At 43.2% G+C, this 20,215-nt stretch overlaps 2 protein-coding genes across 3 annotated transcripts; one reads left to right on the forward strand and one right to left on the reverse strand.

Moving 5' to 3' along the window:
- The first annotated feature begins 605 nt into the window (after positions 1-605).
- alas2 (aminolevulinate, delta-, synthase 2) lies at positions 606-8,772 on the forward strand. 2 transcript variants are annotated; one of them, XM_052059862.1, is made up of 10 exons: positions 606-762; positions 1,968-2,312; positions 2,409-2,501; positions 3,322-3,544; positions 3,721-3,905; positions 4,838-5,017; positions 5,294-5,458; positions 6,674-6,942; positions 7,137-7,299; positions 8,025-8,772. In XM_052059862.1, the coding sequence occupies exons 2-10, from the start codon at positions 1,982-1,984 to the stop codon at positions 8,186-8,188; spliced, it is 1,773 nt and encodes a 590-aa protein (XP_051915822.1). In that variant the 5' UTR covers positions 606-762; positions 1,968-1,981; the 3' UTR covers positions 8,189-8,772. The 2 variants fall into 2 exon arrangements, with proteins under 2 accessions (XP_051915822.1, XP_051915823.1); XM_052059863.1 differs by lacking the exon at positions 2,409-2,501.
- Positions 8,773-10,151: 1,379 nt separating this feature from the next.
- On the reverse strand, positions 10,152-18,584 carry ttc34 (tetratricopeptide repeat domain 34). Its single transcript, XM_052058967.1, has 8 exons — positions 18,112-18,584; positions 15,586-17,294; positions 13,625-13,850; positions 12,964-13,156; positions 12,728-12,894; positions 11,713-11,986; positions 11,414-11,628; positions 10,152-10,697 (listed from the first exon to the last, which is right to left on the reverse strand). The coding sequence occupies exons 2-8, from the start codon at positions 17,253-17,255 to the stop codon at positions 10,152-10,154; spliced, it is 3,291 nt and encodes a 1,096-aa protein (XP_051914927.1). The 5' UTR covers positions 17,256-17,294; positions 18,112-18,584.
- Between the last annotated feature and the right edge of the window lie 1,631 nt (positions 18,585-20,215).

The following is a 20,215-nucleotide window of genomic DNA, read 5'->3' on the forward strand; positions in this document are numbered from 1 at the left end:
GCTAACTATCTAACTTGCTTTCAGTATTTTGCAATTGTGTTGGCTCATGAGGTTTCTTGTACAGCAAAAAAAAAAAAAAAAGACGATGGCTATTATTAATAAAGGTTACGTTTTCTTCTCTGACAAATGCAGTATGTGCAGGTTATGTCTTTCGTTCGTATAAGGGTGTATTAGCCGACAGATTCTAACGTATTTGACTTACGAATACTGTTTAAGGCCAAATTGTGCATAACCACACAAATACGTGTACGTGTGTGTGCAATAAGCAGACATAATATGTCCTACTCATAATCAGACAACGGTCACAATCAGGTACAAATGAGTAAGACATGTAGGACATTTGTAAAATACTTTTCACTTATTGCATTAAGTGGCAGTGCCAGACAGTATGTGGTTTTTCGCGCTGGCGTGTCCATGCAAAGTTTTTTTGGAGTGTCCCCTTACCTTTTTTTTTTTGTTTGTTTAAATTGCAACCGATGAGACACTTTGTGCATTTATAAACATTTCAATGTGTATGCGTCGAGTGAAAATGTGTGTGTGAATTGCTTCTTGATACCCTTTTACTGTCTATGAGTGTGTTGCCACTCTTGGATGTCATCATCTGTACAAGCCACCCCCCCCCCCGACCCCCACCTCCACCCAGTGACAATGTGCATGGGTGGGGGCAGAGGTGGATTGCTAAATGCACCAATAAATGTGTGGACTCTTTTGACCATCTGCCTACTTGCGCGTTTGAAGTTCGTCCTCAGTGCAGGTCAACAGGTGAGTCTGACGTAATTTCAATGTATAAATTTGTGGTCATCTTCATGATGGTCATTTCCACCTCTACTGTTATCTTGTGTGTCACAATATATTTTGAACATGCATTTAAAAAAAAATTCCAATGGCCATCGTAGGTTTTTTTCTTCTTCTTTTTATAATACGGTTTACTTTGTTTTATCACACTTGATGCGGCATACACTATTATATATATTGACTTCCTAAAGAAGAGCAGAATTTTTAAATTTCGTGATGGTTAAACATTTTGAGTGTAGAAACAAACGCAGCACGGGTGTTAAAATAAAAAGTCTTGATGATTAATTCACGAATCAGATTAGATTTGGTAGTAGATGTTTGTTAAATTGCTAGTCGTGACAAACTTTTCAATAATGGCGTTACTTGTGTTGATGTTCTCTTGTAAACTGTGTAAAATGTGTCCAAAAACATTTTTCAGACAAAGTTATTGTTTCCTGTACTCATATAACACAATCATGGGCGAATTTATTGCTCGTGATCCACATTTGGTTAAAATCGGCACAAAAACAATTTAACTTTGACTCACTGAAAAAAAAAGTATTTCTTTGATCGACATCTCACCACAAGAAAAAACTCAAGATCCTAAGAATGACCTTATCTTTTGTCCACAGGCCAGGAAAAGGATGTCTGAAAACGGATCCATATATTAACTCATTAAAAAAAAACACATTTAACGCTTCTGCTGAAAATATTGTTGATCGTGGATTAGTTTCTTGTCAAAGAGGGTTTTCTGAGCTGTGTCTTATATTTTGGTTACCAGATTTAACGATCTGAATGGGCAAAATATTAGTAGCAGCTCTGCATCGGAAGCTTTCTATACCGACAATAGGACACACATTGTCAAAATAACTCTTTCGGGTCGATAAGAATGATAACATCCAAAATTATGGATGGAAAACGGTGGTCTTGGTGGATTATTTGAAACAAGCCTCGACGGATGACGTCTGTCACTCAGCACTGAACCAGCTGCATCGAGAAGATAAGCCCCACCCTGATGGACGCACCTTCAGCTCTCAAAACGTCACACGTATTGGCATCGATAATGCTGATAGCAAAGTTTTACTTCGCCCTGCAGACCGTAAAAAAAAAAACGGGAAATGATCCCTGTGTTGCAAAAAAATCAGCTCATCTTAAAAAGTAAAATAACATTTTGTCCTCTCACCTCCATTCAGAGCAAGAACATAACATGGCAGCATTCCTCCACCACTGCCCCTTCCTCAAGTCGGCCACGAAACCAGCTTTAAGGAGATCAAGCCCATTGCTGTCCCTGGCCAACCAGTGTCCCATCATCGCACGTCAGATCAGCGTCTGCAAGTCAGCCGCCTTGGAGGCCAAGCTGAGCGGCTCCTCGGCCGGTCTCGACTGTCGCCAGCTTCCCACGCTGGAGCAAAAGAGGACCTTTGCTCAAACAGCTCCTCAGGTGGCAGAGCCGGCAGTGTCCAAGCTTTGCCCTTTCGTCACCTCTCGCATTGGAATGGTCCAAGCCAGCCCTGAAGTGCAAGAGGATGTCAGAGAGGGTAGGAAGCAGGAAAAAAACCCAACATTGACGAGCATTTGAAAAATAATTTGAAATGATTACATTGAAGTGATAATCCTGCGTGCTACTTTGACAGGTATGATCTCTCTGTTGAAGGATTTAAAAGAGTCCATTTTCCCAAAATCACCTCAAGACATCACCGTCAGTCACCTTTTCAAAGACAACATGGGTGTGTACGCTGACATCAGAGCTGTGGGGTTAAATTAGATTCCAGACATCACTTGAACTCATTCACTCCCAAAGACGTTTTTAAACGTCTTTTCAGACTTGGTCCAGAATTGTCTGGTACTGAATGAGTTAAGAGCTATAAGCTAAGGTGCAAATCATGGAATTCATCTTCACTTTTACTGTTACCGTCCACTTGCATTGGGGCCAGATGGGCGCAGTGACCGCCTAGATCCAGGAGATGGCACTGTGTTGAAAAAAAAACCTCTTACTGTACATTGTAATTGGCATTCTCCTGTTAAAATTTTTATTACTTTGTTTGAGGATTGTACCATTGTAATCCACTACAATCGGATTTATACAAAAAGGTATAAGTTAAGGTGCAAATCATGAAATTCATCTTCACTTTTACTGTTACCGTCCACTTGCATTGGGGCTAAATGGGCGCAGTGACCTCCTAGATCCAGGAGATGGCACTGTGTTGAAAAAAAAACTCTTACTGTACATTGTAATTGGCATTCTCCTGTTAACATTTTTATGACTTTGTTTGAGGATTGTGCCATTGTAATCCACTACAATCGGATTTATACAAAAAGGTATAAGTTAAAGTGCAAATCATGGAATTCATCTTCACTTTTACTGTTACCGTCCACTTGCATTGGGCCTAAATGGGCGCAGTGACCTCCTAGATCCAGGAGATGGCACTGTGTTGAAAAAAAAACTCTTACTGTACATTGTAATTGGCATTCTCCTGTTCAAATTTTTTTGACTTTGTTCGAGGATTGTGCCATTGTAATCCACTACAATTGCTCTTGCCTATACAGCTGGGCCCAGCTATGATTACGACTACTTCTTCTCTGAAAAGATCGCCGAGAAGAAAAAGGACCACACTTACAGAATCTTTAAGACGGTAAATCGGAGCGCCGGCTCATTTCCCTACGCTGAGGATTACTCTTTGTCCGACCGCGAGGGCTCCCGAGTGTCTGTGTGGTGCAGCAACGACTACCTGGGGATGAGTCGGCACCCGCGGGTCCTCAGTGCCATCAGGTAAAATGAAAACCGTCACACAGTGGATGTAATCTGGAGTAAAATCACATTTGGAGCTCAGTATGTGTTTTCCTGTGACTTCCGATGTTCAGTGTCAAACTTCAACTGCTGCGGCCCATTATTTTGCCGCTTTTCACACCTGCCATACTTTTACGTGTCATGATTTTGCTCCTCAGTGAGGCCCTGTGCAAACACGGTGCAGGAGCGGGAGGCACCAGGAACATCTCAGGTACCAGTAACATCCACGCGACTCTGGAGAAGGAGCTGGCCCAGCTCCATCGGAAGGACGCCGCTCTGGTCTTCTCTTCCTGCTTTGTGGCAAATGACTCCACCCTCTTCACTTTGGCCAGAATGCTGCCAGGTGCAGTACGACCACCACTGTGACATTTCAAAACAAGACATGCTGTTGATTTTGGATGATACGCCATTATGGATATCAATCGTTCCGTCTTCCTTGGCAGCTATTTCCATCCATACTTCTTTGTGTATATGTGCCCTGTGATTGGTTAGTTGACAATGCTCAAATCTGTGTTTACATGAGGACCTTAATCCTGAATGTGATATGTTCACAAATCACACCTCGACACAGATAGAAGAAAGCGGAGGAACACATTTTTGCTTCTGAAACGGAAATGCCTTATTTCGAGAGGAATGATTATTGTTAGTATTTCAGTTTTAAATAGTTTCTTTGCATATCTACAAAAGGTCCATCGGTCAAATTTACTATTAGTTGTCAGGCACATTCCATGGGAGGATGTGTCATCAAAAGTTCATCCATCCATCTGTTTTCTAATCCGCTTATCCTCCCAAGTGTCGCGGTCATGCTGGAGCCAATGCCAGCTGTCTTCGGGCAGTAGGCAGGGGGGGACACCCTGAAGCGGTTGCCAGCCAATCGCAGGGCACACAGCCACGAACAAACATTCGCGCTCACACCTTGGGACAATTTAGAGTGTTCAATCAGCCTGCCGTGCACGTTTTGGAATGTGGGAGGAAACCAGAGTACCCAGAGAAAACCCATGCAGATACGGGGAGAAAATTCAAACTCCAAACAGGAAGCTGGAATCGAACCCACTACCTCTGTACTTTGACGCGCTAGCCAGTTGACCACCGGGCCAAAAGTCAACATTTCATTTATTTATTTTTAAGATGCTGAGGGTTGCTAGAAAATGAAGGGTGGGCTGCAAAAGGCCCCAGGGCCATAGTTTGGACACCTCTGGGATAGATACTTCATTTGATGACGACATGAATGACAAATGAGCGATTGTCAGTGTGCGTCTGCTGTCCCATTCACAGGCTGCGAGATCTACTCGGATGCCGGCAACCACGCCTCAATGATTCAGGGCATCAGGAACAGCGGATCCAAGCGCTTCATCTTTCGCCACAACGACAGTCGACACCTGGAGGAGCTTTTGCAGCGCTCGGACCCAAAGACGCCCAAAATAGTCGCCTTTGAGACAGTGCATTCAATGGACGGTGAGGCTCGCCAAATGTCCTCTTCCAATTGAAATCGGAGACAAACAGAGGACGATAACCACGTTCCATACCCTCATCGGTCAAACGAGTTCAGTTCATACAAAAATGGGATGAAAACATTGGGAGTGTGTGATTTTTTATATGATTCAAACATTTTTTGTTGTCCTTCTCTGTGTCTTGTGGGAGGATATTTTAACTCTTGAATTCTTCCTGATCATCTCAACTTGGGCATCGGACTCTCTAATTTCCTATTTTCCCTGACCTGTGCGATTTCAGGAGGCATTTGTCCATTAGAGGAACTGTGCGATGTTTCTCATCGTTACGGAGCTTTGACGTTTGTTGACGAGGTTCACGCCGTCGGCCTGTATGGAGCCCATGGAGCCGGAGTTGGGGAGAGGGACAGCGTCATGCACAAGATTGACATTGTGTCTGGGACTTTAGGTGAGCATCTCATGTGGAGGTCACTATTTAATGTTGTTTTCACTTGGCTGCACATTGCTCGTGGCTAAAGTCGCACTCGCACCCACTGGGCCTAACTGACACTGTCCAAGAGCCAATTTAGCTCTGATAACACACCAAAGGGCCTAAAGAGAAGGCGTTCGCATCACAGGAATCGGAGGTTTTATCAGCAGGGCGCCAGCGCGACTCCCGCTGTGGCTCTGCTGATAAAATAACATCAGAGGAGGCGTCAATACTTTTATGCTCACTTCAAAATTTTAGCTTGAAGTGTACTGGCAAAACCCACATTTTGACACAATATCGTACAAGTACAGATGGAAGGTTTTCATAGGAAAGAAACTTACATGACTGGTATCATCCAACAATGTATTTGGTTTAGAAATAAACATTCTGATTCTCAATTTGTCATTAATGTTTCATTTTTAGGACTGTCATCCCATTTATAATTTTATTAAAATAATTACATGTTCAATATCGATGCAAAATTGTTTATTTTACTCATGTATGGATGTTTGCTTTTCATTACTCACTTGACGCATAATCCTACACAACAGTAAATTTTGGCTTTATTTGTGTCCCTAAAAGGGTTTTTGATGCTGATTTAAAAAAAAAATATTGACTTTTTTTCTAGAACATCAAGTTTTTGAGATATTTTTAATAATTGTTTTTAACTTTAATCTATAAAAGCTCAGGCAACATAGATTTTACCATAAATTTAGAGCCAATAGACGTTTCAAAAATAAATTCCTCCAGTTGCTGAACCTAAACATTCATTAATAAATATTGCAAAATCTTTTACTGTACTATATAAATATATATATTAGCAATTATTATGCTAAAGATGATATGATGATTATTACAGTATGATGAAAAAAATCTCAGCTTGAAAAAAATGACCCGTATTAGTTAATGAAAAAAAATGAATTTAAAAAATTTGAATTTGTTACATTTTGGAATGAAATCAATGTAATATAACACATGTTACAGGAATTTAAAACTATAAATGGGCCATGCTTTGCCCACCCCTGTTTTTGAAGCTTCGTGTCGTTTTGCACCACAAGTGTATGCAAGTGCTACTTTCTCATTCTGTTTTATGTCGGGTCTCAACTAATGACAAATTTTATCTCAAGGAATGATCCAAATGGAGCTCAACCACCATTTTCACCATCTGACCTCACAAACATTCTGCTCTGCCAGGCAAGGCCTACGGCTGTGTGGGAGGCTACATCGCCAGCAGCGCCGCCCTGGTGGACACAGTGCGATCCTTCGCGGCTGGCTTCATCTTCACCACCGCCCTGCCCCCCATGGTGCTGGCCGGAGCCCTGGAGTCCGTGCGGGTCCTTAGGGGCCCCGAGGGGCAGTCCCTGCGCAGAGCCCACCAAAGGAACGTCAAACACATGAGGCAGCTGCTCATGGATAAGGGCCTGCCTGTGGTCCACTGTCCTAGCCACATCATCCCCATACGGGTATGGAGGTTTGCCCAAAAAATTGAAAATAAATAAAAAAGATCATTCTCATGTGTCACAAAGCAGTGGTGACATTACACTATGCAATTTGTCAGGATGACTGCTGTCATTCTGATTCCGTTGAGTAGCTTAGCAATGGCTGTCGACCAGGTTTTAATCATTGCTGTTGCTTCTGTTGCCGTTCCATTCTGCAGGTGGGCAATGCAGAGCTGAACACCAAGGTGTGCGACACCCTGCTGGAAAGACACAACATCTATGTGCAGGCCATCAACTACCCCACAGTGCCTCGCGGAGAAGAGTTGCTGCGCCTGGCTCCGTCTCCTCATCATCAGCCCGCCATGATGGAGTACTTTGTGGGTGAGTGACACGTGTCGGGAAGTGTTTGTTCTTTGTTCTTTGCAAGGACCCCACTGCACTTGATGATGTTGCTGCCATCATGGGACTACAATTACTGTTGCTGATATGGTTGTTGTTGTGCCCATTGTTCACTGGACCCTCCTCCTGTTGCTCAACCCCTCGAGACAGATGACCCCCATCCCCCCCACAGTTATTCCTTGTTTCTGTTGCTGAGCCCTTGCTCATGTGGGGTTCATTTGTTTTCCTTAATGCAGGGGTGTCAAACTAATTTTTGTCACGGGCCACGTTTTACTTACCGTTTCCCTTGAAGGGCCGTTATGGCTGCGAAACCATATAAAGACGTCAGGAATGTTGTTTTGTTCAACTAGAGTTTAAATTACTGTTATGAGGGTTTTGGTAACAAGAAAACTTAGAATAGCTCTCTTACATATTACATAGGAGAATTTGAAATTATGGTCCAGGTTTTAGCAAACTTCATAGAAGTTGACATGTTTGATTTGGTCTCGCGGGCCACATAAAATAATGTGGCGGGCCAGATCTGGCCCCCGGGCCTTGAGTTTGACACCAGTGCTTTAATGTATGCGAGTGCAGTTTCTTGACCTGCTCAAGTGCCTCGAGGCAACTTTCTGTCCCCTCTATAAATAAACTGAGCAGACTTGACATTTACTATCGCAGACTAACACAATGACACGAAGTACACTTTAATGGCGGTGTCGTATTCACAGAGAAACTGGTGGACGTGTGGCAGGAGGTGGGGCTCGAGCTCAGCAACCCCGCGGCAGTTTCCTGCACCTTCTGTGACCGCCCTTTGCATTTTGACCTCATGAGTGAATGGGAGAAGTCCTACTTTGGCAACATGGAGCCCCACTACATTACTGTGTCTGCCTAGAGGACATGGGATTTTACCAGCAGTACTTCAAATGAACTTGAAACACATCTTGCTTTCTATGTACCGAGAAGAATATCAGTGTTATCCTTCGTCAGAGATAGAAAATCCAGGCCCAGAAAGTGAAAAACTGTATCAGTTTGGCTTTGGCTGCAAGTACTTTTACTCTTCCGGCAGGTTGATGAGCTGAGTGGAAGCACTTGTGGCCAAAGCCGAACTGGCAGGGTTTTTCCCCGTTCTGCACCCGGATTTCCCCATTTCTGACCTTCTTACATATATCAACATTTAAGATTGTATACTTTATACGTTGCATATATGACTGCTTGCTGGTTACCGGTATGGATATAATGGGAATCGTGACTCCTTTAATTTAAAAGTGTAATATCCTGCACATTGGACACTTTCTTATTTAGATGTGTTGGTTTGAAGCAAACAATGCTGTGTGACTTCCTTCTTATTGTGTGATAGAATCAATCTGTTTGGCTTCCACATCTAGAAACAAATCAGCCTACATGCTTAGATCGAGGGCTTATGGATGCAGTTCAATTCAGGAATAAATTAAAAGCTGCAGCAAATATCTCTAATAAGCTCTATTTGTCTTTATTTCTGTGTTGTTGTTTTTTTACAGGACCTTGAATGTTCTACATAAAATAATGCACCCAAATTCACGGAGAAGAAGACAAATGATACATATAAAATAATAACAGAACTTGTAAATTGCCTTTGAAACTATGGCGAAACATATTTGCACCAAAAGACAAAATAGCCCAGTTTTAGTGCTTCCCTCTCACGGGAACGCATTTTGTTTGAGCAAGACATCAGGCTTTCCTGCAACGATCCGTGTTTCAATGGAGTTGTGAGTCTGCATGCGCTGGTGCATGAAGGAGTGCGTTGTGTTATTTCTATTCAAACATTTTCCCTCTTATTCATCCGACACCAATCAAACATCCCGATAAACTACCATGTACATCTCTAAATGCCAAGAGGATCAGCTGAATTTTAAACATTTCAACCTAAATATGCATGACCTATTCCATCGATGGCAATGTAACCAAAGTCATTTGAATTAAATTCATTATTTATTCTTTGTTGCTGTTTACTCACAACAAGGCTGCAAACAGAAGAATTACAAAAGCGCAGCGCTGGCAACTAAACAATCTGGTCGCGGTGTTTAGCGGCTTTTATGACCACTGTGGCAACGACAGTATCACATTGGCCCGAATATAAGACGGTGTTTTTTGCATTGAAATAAGATGGGAAGTGGGGGTCGTCTTATATTCGGGGTTGAGACATTCTACCCATTCACGACGCTAGATGGCGCCAGATATCATTTACGCGAATGCTGAACTTGACTCCCCAGGCCAAAGTGAACCCATCACAAAGAATAAGAATAAAAATAAAAATAGCGGTAGCATGAAGAAGGAGAAATAAAAAATAGCGATAAGACAGAAAAGGAGAAGAAAATAATCAGGTCCGTCTTATATTCGGGCCAATACTGTATATTTTTCTAAACAGTGACCAGTGAGGTTAACCACCACTAAAAAAGAAATAATCATATTCCACATTTTGTTCCAAATGAGAGAAAAGGGATACCTGATGGAAGACAACCACTGAGTCATCTGCACTGAACATGATGTTATGCAAAAGCAGAGACTTTTCCACGTTGGAAACTTTGGAGTCGAAGTTATGTTCTTCCTAGCCAACAATATTTTGCCTCACCTGTACAACTCTATACGAGAAAAGAATGTGAGAGAGCTAGAAATGCTGGACAGAAGGAGGGATGTCAGATTGATGTGATGCACCGCGATCATATCTGAACCTTTAATCTTTTAATCGGCCCCAAGCTCAGGTAGGGAGGACTAATTGGTTTAGAATATCGACACAGCATAATGTCTTACATCTCGTTTTGCCCAAACCACTGTCACAAAAGATGGTCTACTGGGTGACCAATTGTTTTGTGGACTCACTAATTGACATTACAGGGGCTGGCAACTTCACGTTTGACCTTTGCCCTCAGTCGTCGCAGTTCTGCATTGTTGCCGTCCAAAACGAGGCCGCACTCGATCAAAGCCCAAGCTTTGCTGAGCTGCTGCTCACCATAGTGCTGCAGGGCACCCCTCAAAAAGCACTCAGCAACACATAGCCTCCCCAGACCTTCGTCCACGCATTTGACGGTCCGCTCCCTGTGGAGCTCAAGGGCCCTGCTGTAGTCCTCCAGAGCAGGTCCTTCTCTAGAACACAACACCAAGCTGTGCCCGCGACGACACAAGTCTTCTGCCCAGACTTGGGGATCGTCAGAGCAGCTCTCATCGGAACATCCGTGCTTCTGAATGACTCCGTCAAGGTCTGCTATGGTCCGCTCGTGTAAGCCAAGTCGCGCCAGGCAGGCTGCCCGCTGGCGAAGATACCGCAGTCGCTGTTTGTCTGTTGCCTGTACCGCCACTATCAGGAGAGGAAGGGCCCGATCCCAGATTCCCTCTGAAGATGCGCTGCTGGCATCCTGTGCTGCTGCCTGCCAAGGAAAAAAAATCACGTTTGCTCTTCTTATTCTATTCTCATCTTATTCAGTGCTAATAAAAATATTTGTGGGTAGCTTAGTAATATACTGAACAGGAAATAACGAATTATGTCACTGTAAAAGGTTGAAACAGTTATCTTGGAGGTCACCAAGTGTCCTTATGTGGTACTTGAGCAGAGATTGTACCTTGAGGCTTCCCCTCAAATTAATTTCCACTAGGCCTACAAGGAACCTTATTTTAACCTTTTGACTCATAGAAATAAGTCTCATCACTATTTAGTGTTTTTCCTAGGTTTGGATGAGTGGACAGAACCATTTAAAATCCAAAAAGTAATTGGCTGATTATGGATGAACTAGCTGGTGCGCCGCCCTCTGGGCGGCTCATCAGCTAGTTCCTGCGGAAGGCTGGTAAGGTGGGCCTTCGGCCCACAAAAGTGTCGTTGCTTGGTTCAACTTTTTGTTCATCTTCATTGCTTATCGCGAAAATAAAGAGATGTTTAGCTCTGCTAAATAACTAACAATTTTATTGCAATGCTTGTGGGTAGACAACATTTTTTCGCTAAGATGCCCGCGCGATCGTAGTGAGCCACTGCCTGAGCGGCGCAGTGGCGGCGCGGTGAAGTAGGTACGTTTTAAAAAGGGACAGACGGAAGGACAGACCGCATGCGGGACGACGCGCAATATATATATAGAATAAAAAATTTGCAAACCTTTGCTACTTGTTTCCTCTGATGGGCTGGGATCAAAGCCAACAAGAAGTCCAGACATGAAGGTTCTTTCTCAGCGAGCTTGCAGAGTCTGCGGGCTGCACCGCTGTAGTTGTGCTGCCAAGCCTCCAGTACACCTACCCTGGCTTGGGCCGCAGCATCTCTTGGCTCCTGGGTAAACACTTGGCTCAGGTAGGCACCTGCCGCCTCCACTTCACCTGAAGCAGATGGATCATACAAGAAAGTATATGAACAGCAGTGCAAAATTTCAAGTGAAGCTATTCTTGCGTATCGAGTGTCACCTTTGGCTAAAAGTATGTCAACACAAAGAAGATGCCATCTGGGCGCTGCACAGTCAGTCCTTTTCAGAGCAGCGCAGACGATGGAAGCCTCTTTGAGCCGATCCTCGTGGCAGGGGACAGCGTCGGCGACCAGGATGTCTGACAGGCTGCTCCTGCAGAACTCATGCAGCCAATCACAGAGCAACTTGCGCGTCCCGTCGTTGAGTGACAGAAGGTCCTTGGTGACCTCGTCAGTGTTTATCTGCAGTGCCCCCAGGATGTCATGAATGCATTCCTGCAGTAGGAAAAAAAAAATGGTGCAGTTTATTATGCTAGGAAGGAATCTAAATTTTAGGGGACAAAAGCAATATGTAAAATACACGTGTGGCTCAAGAAATTACAAAATGGTAGAAATCTTCATTTATTTCCAGAATTCAATTTCGGTATCGTGTAGAGTTGCTCAAGTCTGAGCAGAGTAAGGCACGGGGGATGCATCCGGCTCGCCCACAATCCCTAACCGGCCCTCACACTGACCATGAACTCAAAAGTTGCGTCAAAGTAAAATGAAAAAAAAAATTGCTGCGCTTTTATTTTGAAAGTAGCGCTTTTATTTGATGTGCACAAGTAGACGCTATTACTTGTCTATAGTGATCTATGAATCTGGATTTTTCTTGATAAAAGGGACAAGTATCTTTGGCCAAATTATTTAAATCTGTTATTTGCTCTGTTAAATCAACCGATTGAGGGTGTCCCCCGCCTACTGCCCGAAGACGGCTGGGATAAGCTCCAGCACCCCCCGCGACCCTAGTGAGGATCAAGCGGATCGGAAAATGGATGGATGGATGGGCTCTGTTAAATCTTGTAATTGTGTGTGTAGGATGCTTTACCAGTTTCTTCGTTTGGATGCAGAATAAATTAAGGATCTGGCTGTGGTCGGGAGCAATTCTACCACTTGTGTCTGCAGTTTGCCAACTTAGCAACACTTTCATTATATTTAGCAATTTTTCCGACCTCTCTAGCGATGTCTGAGTTGCACCTTTTGCTGGTTGAGCAGAAGGTATGTGAAACCTCTTCCACAGAGTGCTTGAACATGTTTGGGGTGCTCCTTGAGAATGGCGCTGAAATCAAAGATGGCTGTCTTTCTTTGGCCGAGCACAGCATAGCACCTCCCTCTCTCCAGCAAGGAGTCTGCCGCATCGCCACCTGGGAACGTTTGAAAATGACTTGGTTCCTGCTCAGACCTTCTTTTCTTTTTTTTTCTTTTTTTTTTACCAGCGATGATGATGGCAATGGAGAGGTAGGCCACGGCCTCCCTAATGGCACTCTCCTCTGTCGTGCACTCAAGTATGCGTTTGGCAGCGGAGTGGCAGCGCGCCTGAAGCAGTGCCCGGTCCTTCTGCTTGGCTACCGCCAACAAGGGGCGCAAGCAACTGGTGTCACCACATCGAACAAGTTTTTTCAGCAGCTGTAAAATGGGGGCCGGGGGATAGATAATCATTCGATGGAAATTGCAAGAACATTCAGTATAAGTACGGTAATAAATATGACTGAGTGTAAGAATATTTAATTTTGTCTTGTCATGAGCCAAACTACCAGGTCACATCAGTTCCAAAATTTTAATTCTACAGTAAGCCCCTGTGAATAAAAAGCAATACAATGAAAAGTGAATAACTAGTACTGTAATTGGTAAGTGGCCTGTTTTTTATTTCATCATATTACACAATGGCTGTTCTTTTGCTGTGTTCCTTCGACAACGGCCTACAAGTAAAATAAATCCATTTAGTCTTTTTCTAACAATGTAAGACCCAAAGTGAATTGAGATTTGTTTGGACTGCTGCCACATGTGACAGCAATAAATAAGCACATGTTGACCAACAAAGTACAAAAGGGAAAAATGCTAAGAGAAAAGACAACACGTTTCACGCTTCTCTACCTGATTGGTGTCATAAAGAGACCCCCTGTGCAGTTGCAGCAGTGTGAGTCGGACCAGGACGGGTGCCTGAGGAGCGCTCGGCCCGATGGAAAGCAGCAGCAAGCGATATGCCTCTTCCACTCGTCCCAGCTGGTACAAGGCGTCTGCTGCTAAAATCTGAGGCCCATCGGCGCCCGGTTGGAGCTCCATGAGCAACACAGCAAGGGAGTGAACACCGGCAGGAGATCTGATGTCAGAAAGGCAGAAAGGTTCACGATCGAAAGCGATTTGAAACTGGATAGCAACTAGATCGAATTACACTCAAACAGCTTGTAAATGTAATGTTGGCATTTACAGTGGTGCAATGTAACAAAGGCCAAAACGTTTGTTACCATACTTGAGTAGATTTTTCATCTATCCGTCTATTTAAATCACAAAGAATTAACATACATACAGTAAAAATAAACCAATACATAAATATCGAAATATTTTATTTTTTAAACCAATTGATTTTCACTGTACTTTCTACCCCTTACTTCATCAAAAAATACATTTTTTTTCACCCTCTATAGATTGCAACATTAAGTAAAAAATAATTAAAAGAGGTATCATCTGGTGTTCAAAACATCTCCATTTAATCTGAAAAAAATGTATATAAGTAAAAAAGATAGGTAAGGTGTACTTTCCAAGTTGTTGTAAGCTAATATGGCATTTTGTGATCATAGTTCACAATGTTAGCAAAGCAATGGTAATGTTGTTTTGATAGCATTTAAGCCTGCTACTGGCCAATGCCAGCTAACTAGCTAGCTTTTTCTTCTGAATACAAGCACTAAGTAAGGGAACTCTTTTGTGTCGATAACCCTGCTCAAACACAAACAACCAAATAAACAAAAAAAACAGCGTAGAACAGGATGGGGCTGTTGGGTTTTTGTGGTGGTCTTGCTGGTGTCACCCGCTAATAGCTAAACAACAGAATCATGGTGGTTTTGTTCATGAGGCTAAAAGCACAACAAAAGCAGCCAGGATTCATACATCTTAACCTTCAGTCACTGAGCAACCCACAAGCAACTGAACCCGGTCACCCAGCAAATCCAACATGCTGTTGTGGCCCTTCTGGTACCTAGTCAAGTCTAGTCAAGTCAGCAAGACCAGCTGGTCACCAGCTATCACCAAGCTCCTGGCAAGATTCCGGCATCATGCAGGCTCTGCCGGGTGGCCGCGGCTCAGTTCATTGAGGCGTTTGGCCTGTGACCAGAGGTTTGGCTTCTTGAGTTAAGAAACCCATTACTGGTCTCACAATGGATAAATTACCAATTTACAGCAGCAAAATTATGAAAGAGAGGAAGTAGAAGACAAAAATCTTCTCAAAACAGTTTTGTTTTTCTGGTGACACCATGAGCTGACACCAGCAAGTCCAGTACGAAAATAAACAACAAATCCGTGCTCGTCTTTGCTTTTCCTTTTTTCTCTCTCTCTTTTAGTGATATCAAACAGGTAGACCTGTATAATTGAAAGTTAAAAATGTTTTAAAGTGCCTTCTTTGCCTTTTAGAGTCTACACCAGGGGTGTCAAACTCATTTTTGTCAGGGTCCATATTGTAGTTACGGTGTCCCTTGGAGGGCCATTATGAATTTTGGGAAACCATATTAATGTTTAATCACCTCCACATATTACATACACAGCGCACAACAAATTGACGGATAACTAGTTTTAAAATCAGAAGTCAAGAATAGTGACTGTTATTGTGGATTACATACGGCAATTTGAAATTTTGGTTCAGACTTTAGCAAGAATTAAGGAACTTGACATGCTTAATTTGCTTTCGCGGGCCACATAAAATGATGTGGCGGGCCAGATCTAGCCCCCGGGCTTTGACTTTGACACCCGTTGTCTACAGCTTTTTACATTAGCTTTTTACATCCACTGTGGACATTGATAGAGAATGTACTGTAGCTTTTGAATGTACATGAGACCCATAATACCCCGCTCTGTGCTCATTTGGCTTTGATGTAGCATTCAGCTGACCCTCCTGCTGGGATTGCTGCGAGTTTTCACATAAGGCCCAGTGACGCCTTCCGGCCCCCTCCAGCATGACCCGGCCCTGCTCCAGAAGAACAGTCAAGAGTAGTCCCCGCAGGTTCCACGGCACCAGACAGCGAACGGTCAACGCCGTCTCCTGCGGGTGCAACCTGCTGGCTGTCACATAGTCGAGTGCTGTGAGATAGTTGAAGCCGCCGGTCATGCGCAGAAGCCCCCTGCCACAGAGTGCCCGCACACAGCTGGGCGGGTGAGGGGTGGTGTGCTCGATCACAGCCTGGAAGTCCTCTAGAGCCCCCTTGTGGTCATCCGTGAGAAGTCGCGCGTAGCCACAGAGAACTTGCACAGTATTCTGATAGCTATGCTGATCTTTGGCAGCGGCCAGCTGGCTACAGATGGAGAGAGCTTCCTTATGCTCCCCCCTGAGAAGAAGGCATTCGGCCAATCGCACCCGCAGTTCTCGTCCTCCACCGTCAGGGTGCAAATGGCAAAGGGTTTGTAACTGAGAGATCACAGGGTCCAGAAGTTCCACTCCCTCTGGGGACCTGAGGTCTGTTCGGGCGAGGACCACCTCCCGGAACGCAGCCAGACCCTTTTCAGCCTGCTGACGAAGGTGTTTGCGAGCAGCCCCTCCCGTGCCGAGATCAGTGAAGAGCCTTTGGAAGTGTATTCGGGCGCTAGCTGGGTGAATGTCAAAGGCTTGGCCCAGATCCACACAGGCCTCGGCAACCCGGCCACCCGCCGAGAGGAAGGCGGCTGCCCGGCCGATTAAGATCCTCGCTCGCGTTTCGGGTGTGTCGTGGGCAATCTGCAAAATAGCTGAATACATATCAGCACTCTCGCCGAAGCGACCCGTGAAAAACAAATGCGCCGCCTGGAGCTCCTGCACATGCCTGTCACCGGGTGAAAGCTCCAACAAGAACTCCAGCAGTGGAGAAGCAGCCTCAACGTTCAACAGTTCACTGTCCTTCTTGCTCACTTCACCTTCGCTATCTGGCATCAAGGACGGATGCCAGTGACGCATTTGCTCTGTAAAGGCCTTTATTATTTGCGGGATTTGAGAAGCTTGTCTGCTCTTGACGAGTTTGACGGTTTCACATTTGTTGCTCTTGTACGAGTTCAGATAAATCTTCAGACCTTTGACTTGGCGGGGCTCTGACAACAAGCAGGCCAAGGCGCGGGTTATCTCCAGCGCCACGCCACAAATGTCACCTGGATTTGGCTTTTGGTTGCCCTCGAGCAGAGAAGTACAGCGAGCAAAAATCTCCTCACAGCCGTGCCCGCCACTTTGAAGCAGGGACTCCATTTTGAAAACGGTGGCCGATAGATTATTTGGGCAGAGCGTGGACAGAAAGACAGCGACCAAACCTTGGCTGAGACCTTCAGCAGGCTGGATCTCCTGGTGATGGCCAAGCCAACTTTCTAGGGTTGAGATGACTCTCTGGAGGTCAGACAATTCCATTTTGCGCATGTGGGTCACGGTTGTTGATGCGTGAGTACTGAATGCTGATATGTACAGGGAAGTGGCCTGTACCAGTTCGCCGGCCTCGAGCAACTTGTCTGCGTCCTCACACAGAACTGAAACCTTAACGCCGGGTCTCACCAGCGCTGTCATTATTATCTTCCACCGATTGCACACCGGCACGAATGACACCTGCCAACACAAAAGTTAAGATTTAAATTTCATAGATCTTACTCGTAGAAAACATCACTTGTTATGGAAGTATGATTTATATAACATATGTCAAAACAAAGATCATCCACATCTAGGGACAATTTTGAGTGTTCAATCAGCCTGCCATGCATGTTTCTGGAATGTGGGACGAAATCAGATTACTCGGAGAAAACCCACGCAGGAACATCCAAACTCCACAGAGGGAGGCCGGAGCCGGGATCGAACCCACGACCTCTACAGCGTGAGGTCGATGCGCTCTCTTTCACTCTCTCTCTCTCTCTCTCTCTCCCTATATATATATATATATATATATATATATATATATATATATATATATATATATATATATATATATATATATATATATATATATATATATATATATATATATATATATATATATATATATATATATATATATATATATATATATATATATATATATATATATATATATATATATATATATATATATATATATATATATATATATATATATATATATATATATATATATATAAAGAAATAGTAATACTTAAGCATTATTGCAAAAAAAAAAGGTTAATTTAAAAAGCTTACTTAAATGTTGGAAAACACTTGGAAATACTCTACGAATGATTAAAAGGTTATATACAACCAAACTGTGTTTAAAATAATTTTTTAAAAAAGAATGTTTTTGTATTTTATTCAGTGATTATTTTGTGTACCGCCACTGATATTCATAACAAACTTTAGCCAACACTAGACGAATTGGCCAACCCTTGGTTATGTTTTTTTTTTTTAAATAAACACCTACCTGGATTTCTTCCTCAAGTAACACGAGCTTTCAACATCCAAGAGCAGACTGACCAAAACTTGCCGAATCCCAGGCTTATTCAATATATTCGAAAACAGTAACAATACCCGCGGATAAATAAAGCCAGTGCGAGTTCAAGTCTTGTAGCAGGCCTCCAGGGAACACACGACGCGGGCCCCATTTTCAGTACGTAATTCAATAGTGCTCCGCTCAGCGTTGCCAGGACAACTCAACATGGCCGTCGAGCAACAAAAGCTGCAAATGTTAGCACAGAGACAAAGGCATGAAATTATAGTCAAACGTCTCCTAAGTTTGTCGTCTCCCTCCTTCCGTTTGAGACTTACTAGCGCGCGAGCTGTGGTCCTTGTGAGCTCTGAGTGTTGCCGTGGCAACCGTACACGACAACTTTGCCTGAACACCATTTCACGGCTCATTGATGGCACTCTGTTCAATTCTTCAACTTTTTTTATTTCAAACATATTTATCTACTAATTAAGTAATACATACAACAAAGACCAACATAAAATAACACTAAACTGAACTACTAAAAATGAATCCCTCAGGAATACAGCAATCCCTTGTTTATCGCGGATAATGGGGACCAAAACCACCCGCGATAAACGAAAATCCGCGAAGTAGCGTCCAATTAACATAAACAGGTAATTCTTTTTTTTTTTAAGTCTGCAAACGGTCCGCGAGAAGCTGCAAAACAACAGCGAGTCAAATAGAGCAACATATACAGTACTGTACTCCATGTATATATATATTAAAAAAATAACATGTTTGAAAAAATCCGCAATGCACGTAACCCGCCATAAATGAACCGTGAAGTAGCGAGGGATCACTGTAATGTAAAAAAATAAATGTTTCAGTTGTGATCCGACATACGGCGTTAACATCATTGCAACTGCGCATGCTCACAAGGTGACGCAAATGAATGCGATTTTCACCCGCTCACTCGCTTTGAGCCACGGCTTCCTCCACGTCGCTTTGGAGATACCGACCAACAAGCGATGGCAAGGAACTTCTCGTCAAAATACAGTACCTTCATTTTACCCATCAGCTGTGCATTTAATAATAATAATAATAATAATACATTTTATTTGTGGGCGCCTTTCTAGAAACTCAAGGACACCTTACAACAAGCAGTTAAAATCACGAGTACAATGTTAAAAACTACATCAAATAAGATTAAAAAAAAATACAACAAAAATAAATAAATAAAATAATTTATGCATTTAGTTGCATGTTCGGTCATTGTTTGGATGACTTTCTGTTTACTGCTTCTTCTTTCATTTATGGGCTAGTTCTGTAGACAGTACTTAAAATTGCAATCCAAAGTCATCAGTCGCGCACATTTGTGGCGACTGATGGAATATACATGTGTATGTATGCATGTATATATAAATACACACATACTTATTTATTTTTTTACAGATATACGCTCAAATTTCATTGGGGTCAAGAAAGGATAGTGGTGAATTTGTTCAGGCTCAGTGAAAAATGGAAATCACACACACACACACACACACACACGATTCAGTTCACATTAAAACCACAAATTCTTCTCAGTTTATTGGAAAGTCCAAAAACATTTCCCGTCAGAAGCTGTACCAACGAAAAACAATCTCAATAATGCGATACGCAGATACCACAAAAGGAAACCACCAGTTTCGCTGGCATATGGGTTCTGTAAAAAACCAACAGTGCCTTGACAATACTCGTTTTTGCCACAACAAAAAAAAATCATACATCCTGTGGGGATTCATTTTTCTTATTTTGCAAGGGTGCAGCACAGTAATTTAGAAGTTGTGATTGTGACAACTGAGCTGTTCACGTTCACAGGTAAACACAATTTTTTTAATTATCAAATAAATACAGTAGTCATTTTAACAACTTGATCCAATGAGTGGGAAAAAAACCCCTCTGAAAACAAATAACTGCTTGAAAAAGCGCAATGGCGACCCCTCCAATACACTGCTGGAATGTTGCAATACACCATTGGATCGTGTCGGTCTGTAGGATTATCACCAGCACGGTTGCTGATGGGACGGCAGCTGAAAGGAAGACTCCCAACCTCAAACTCTCTGCGTACACTGGACAG

Source organism: Hippocampus zosterae, chromosome 2 (genome assembly GCF_025434085.1).
Source record: "Hippocampus zosterae strain Florida chromosome 2, ASM2543408v3, whole genome shotgun sequence".
Taxonomy (NCBI): domain Eukaryota; kingdom Metazoa; phylum Chordata; class Actinopteri; order Syngnathiformes; family Syngnathidae; genus Hippocampus; species Hippocampus zosterae.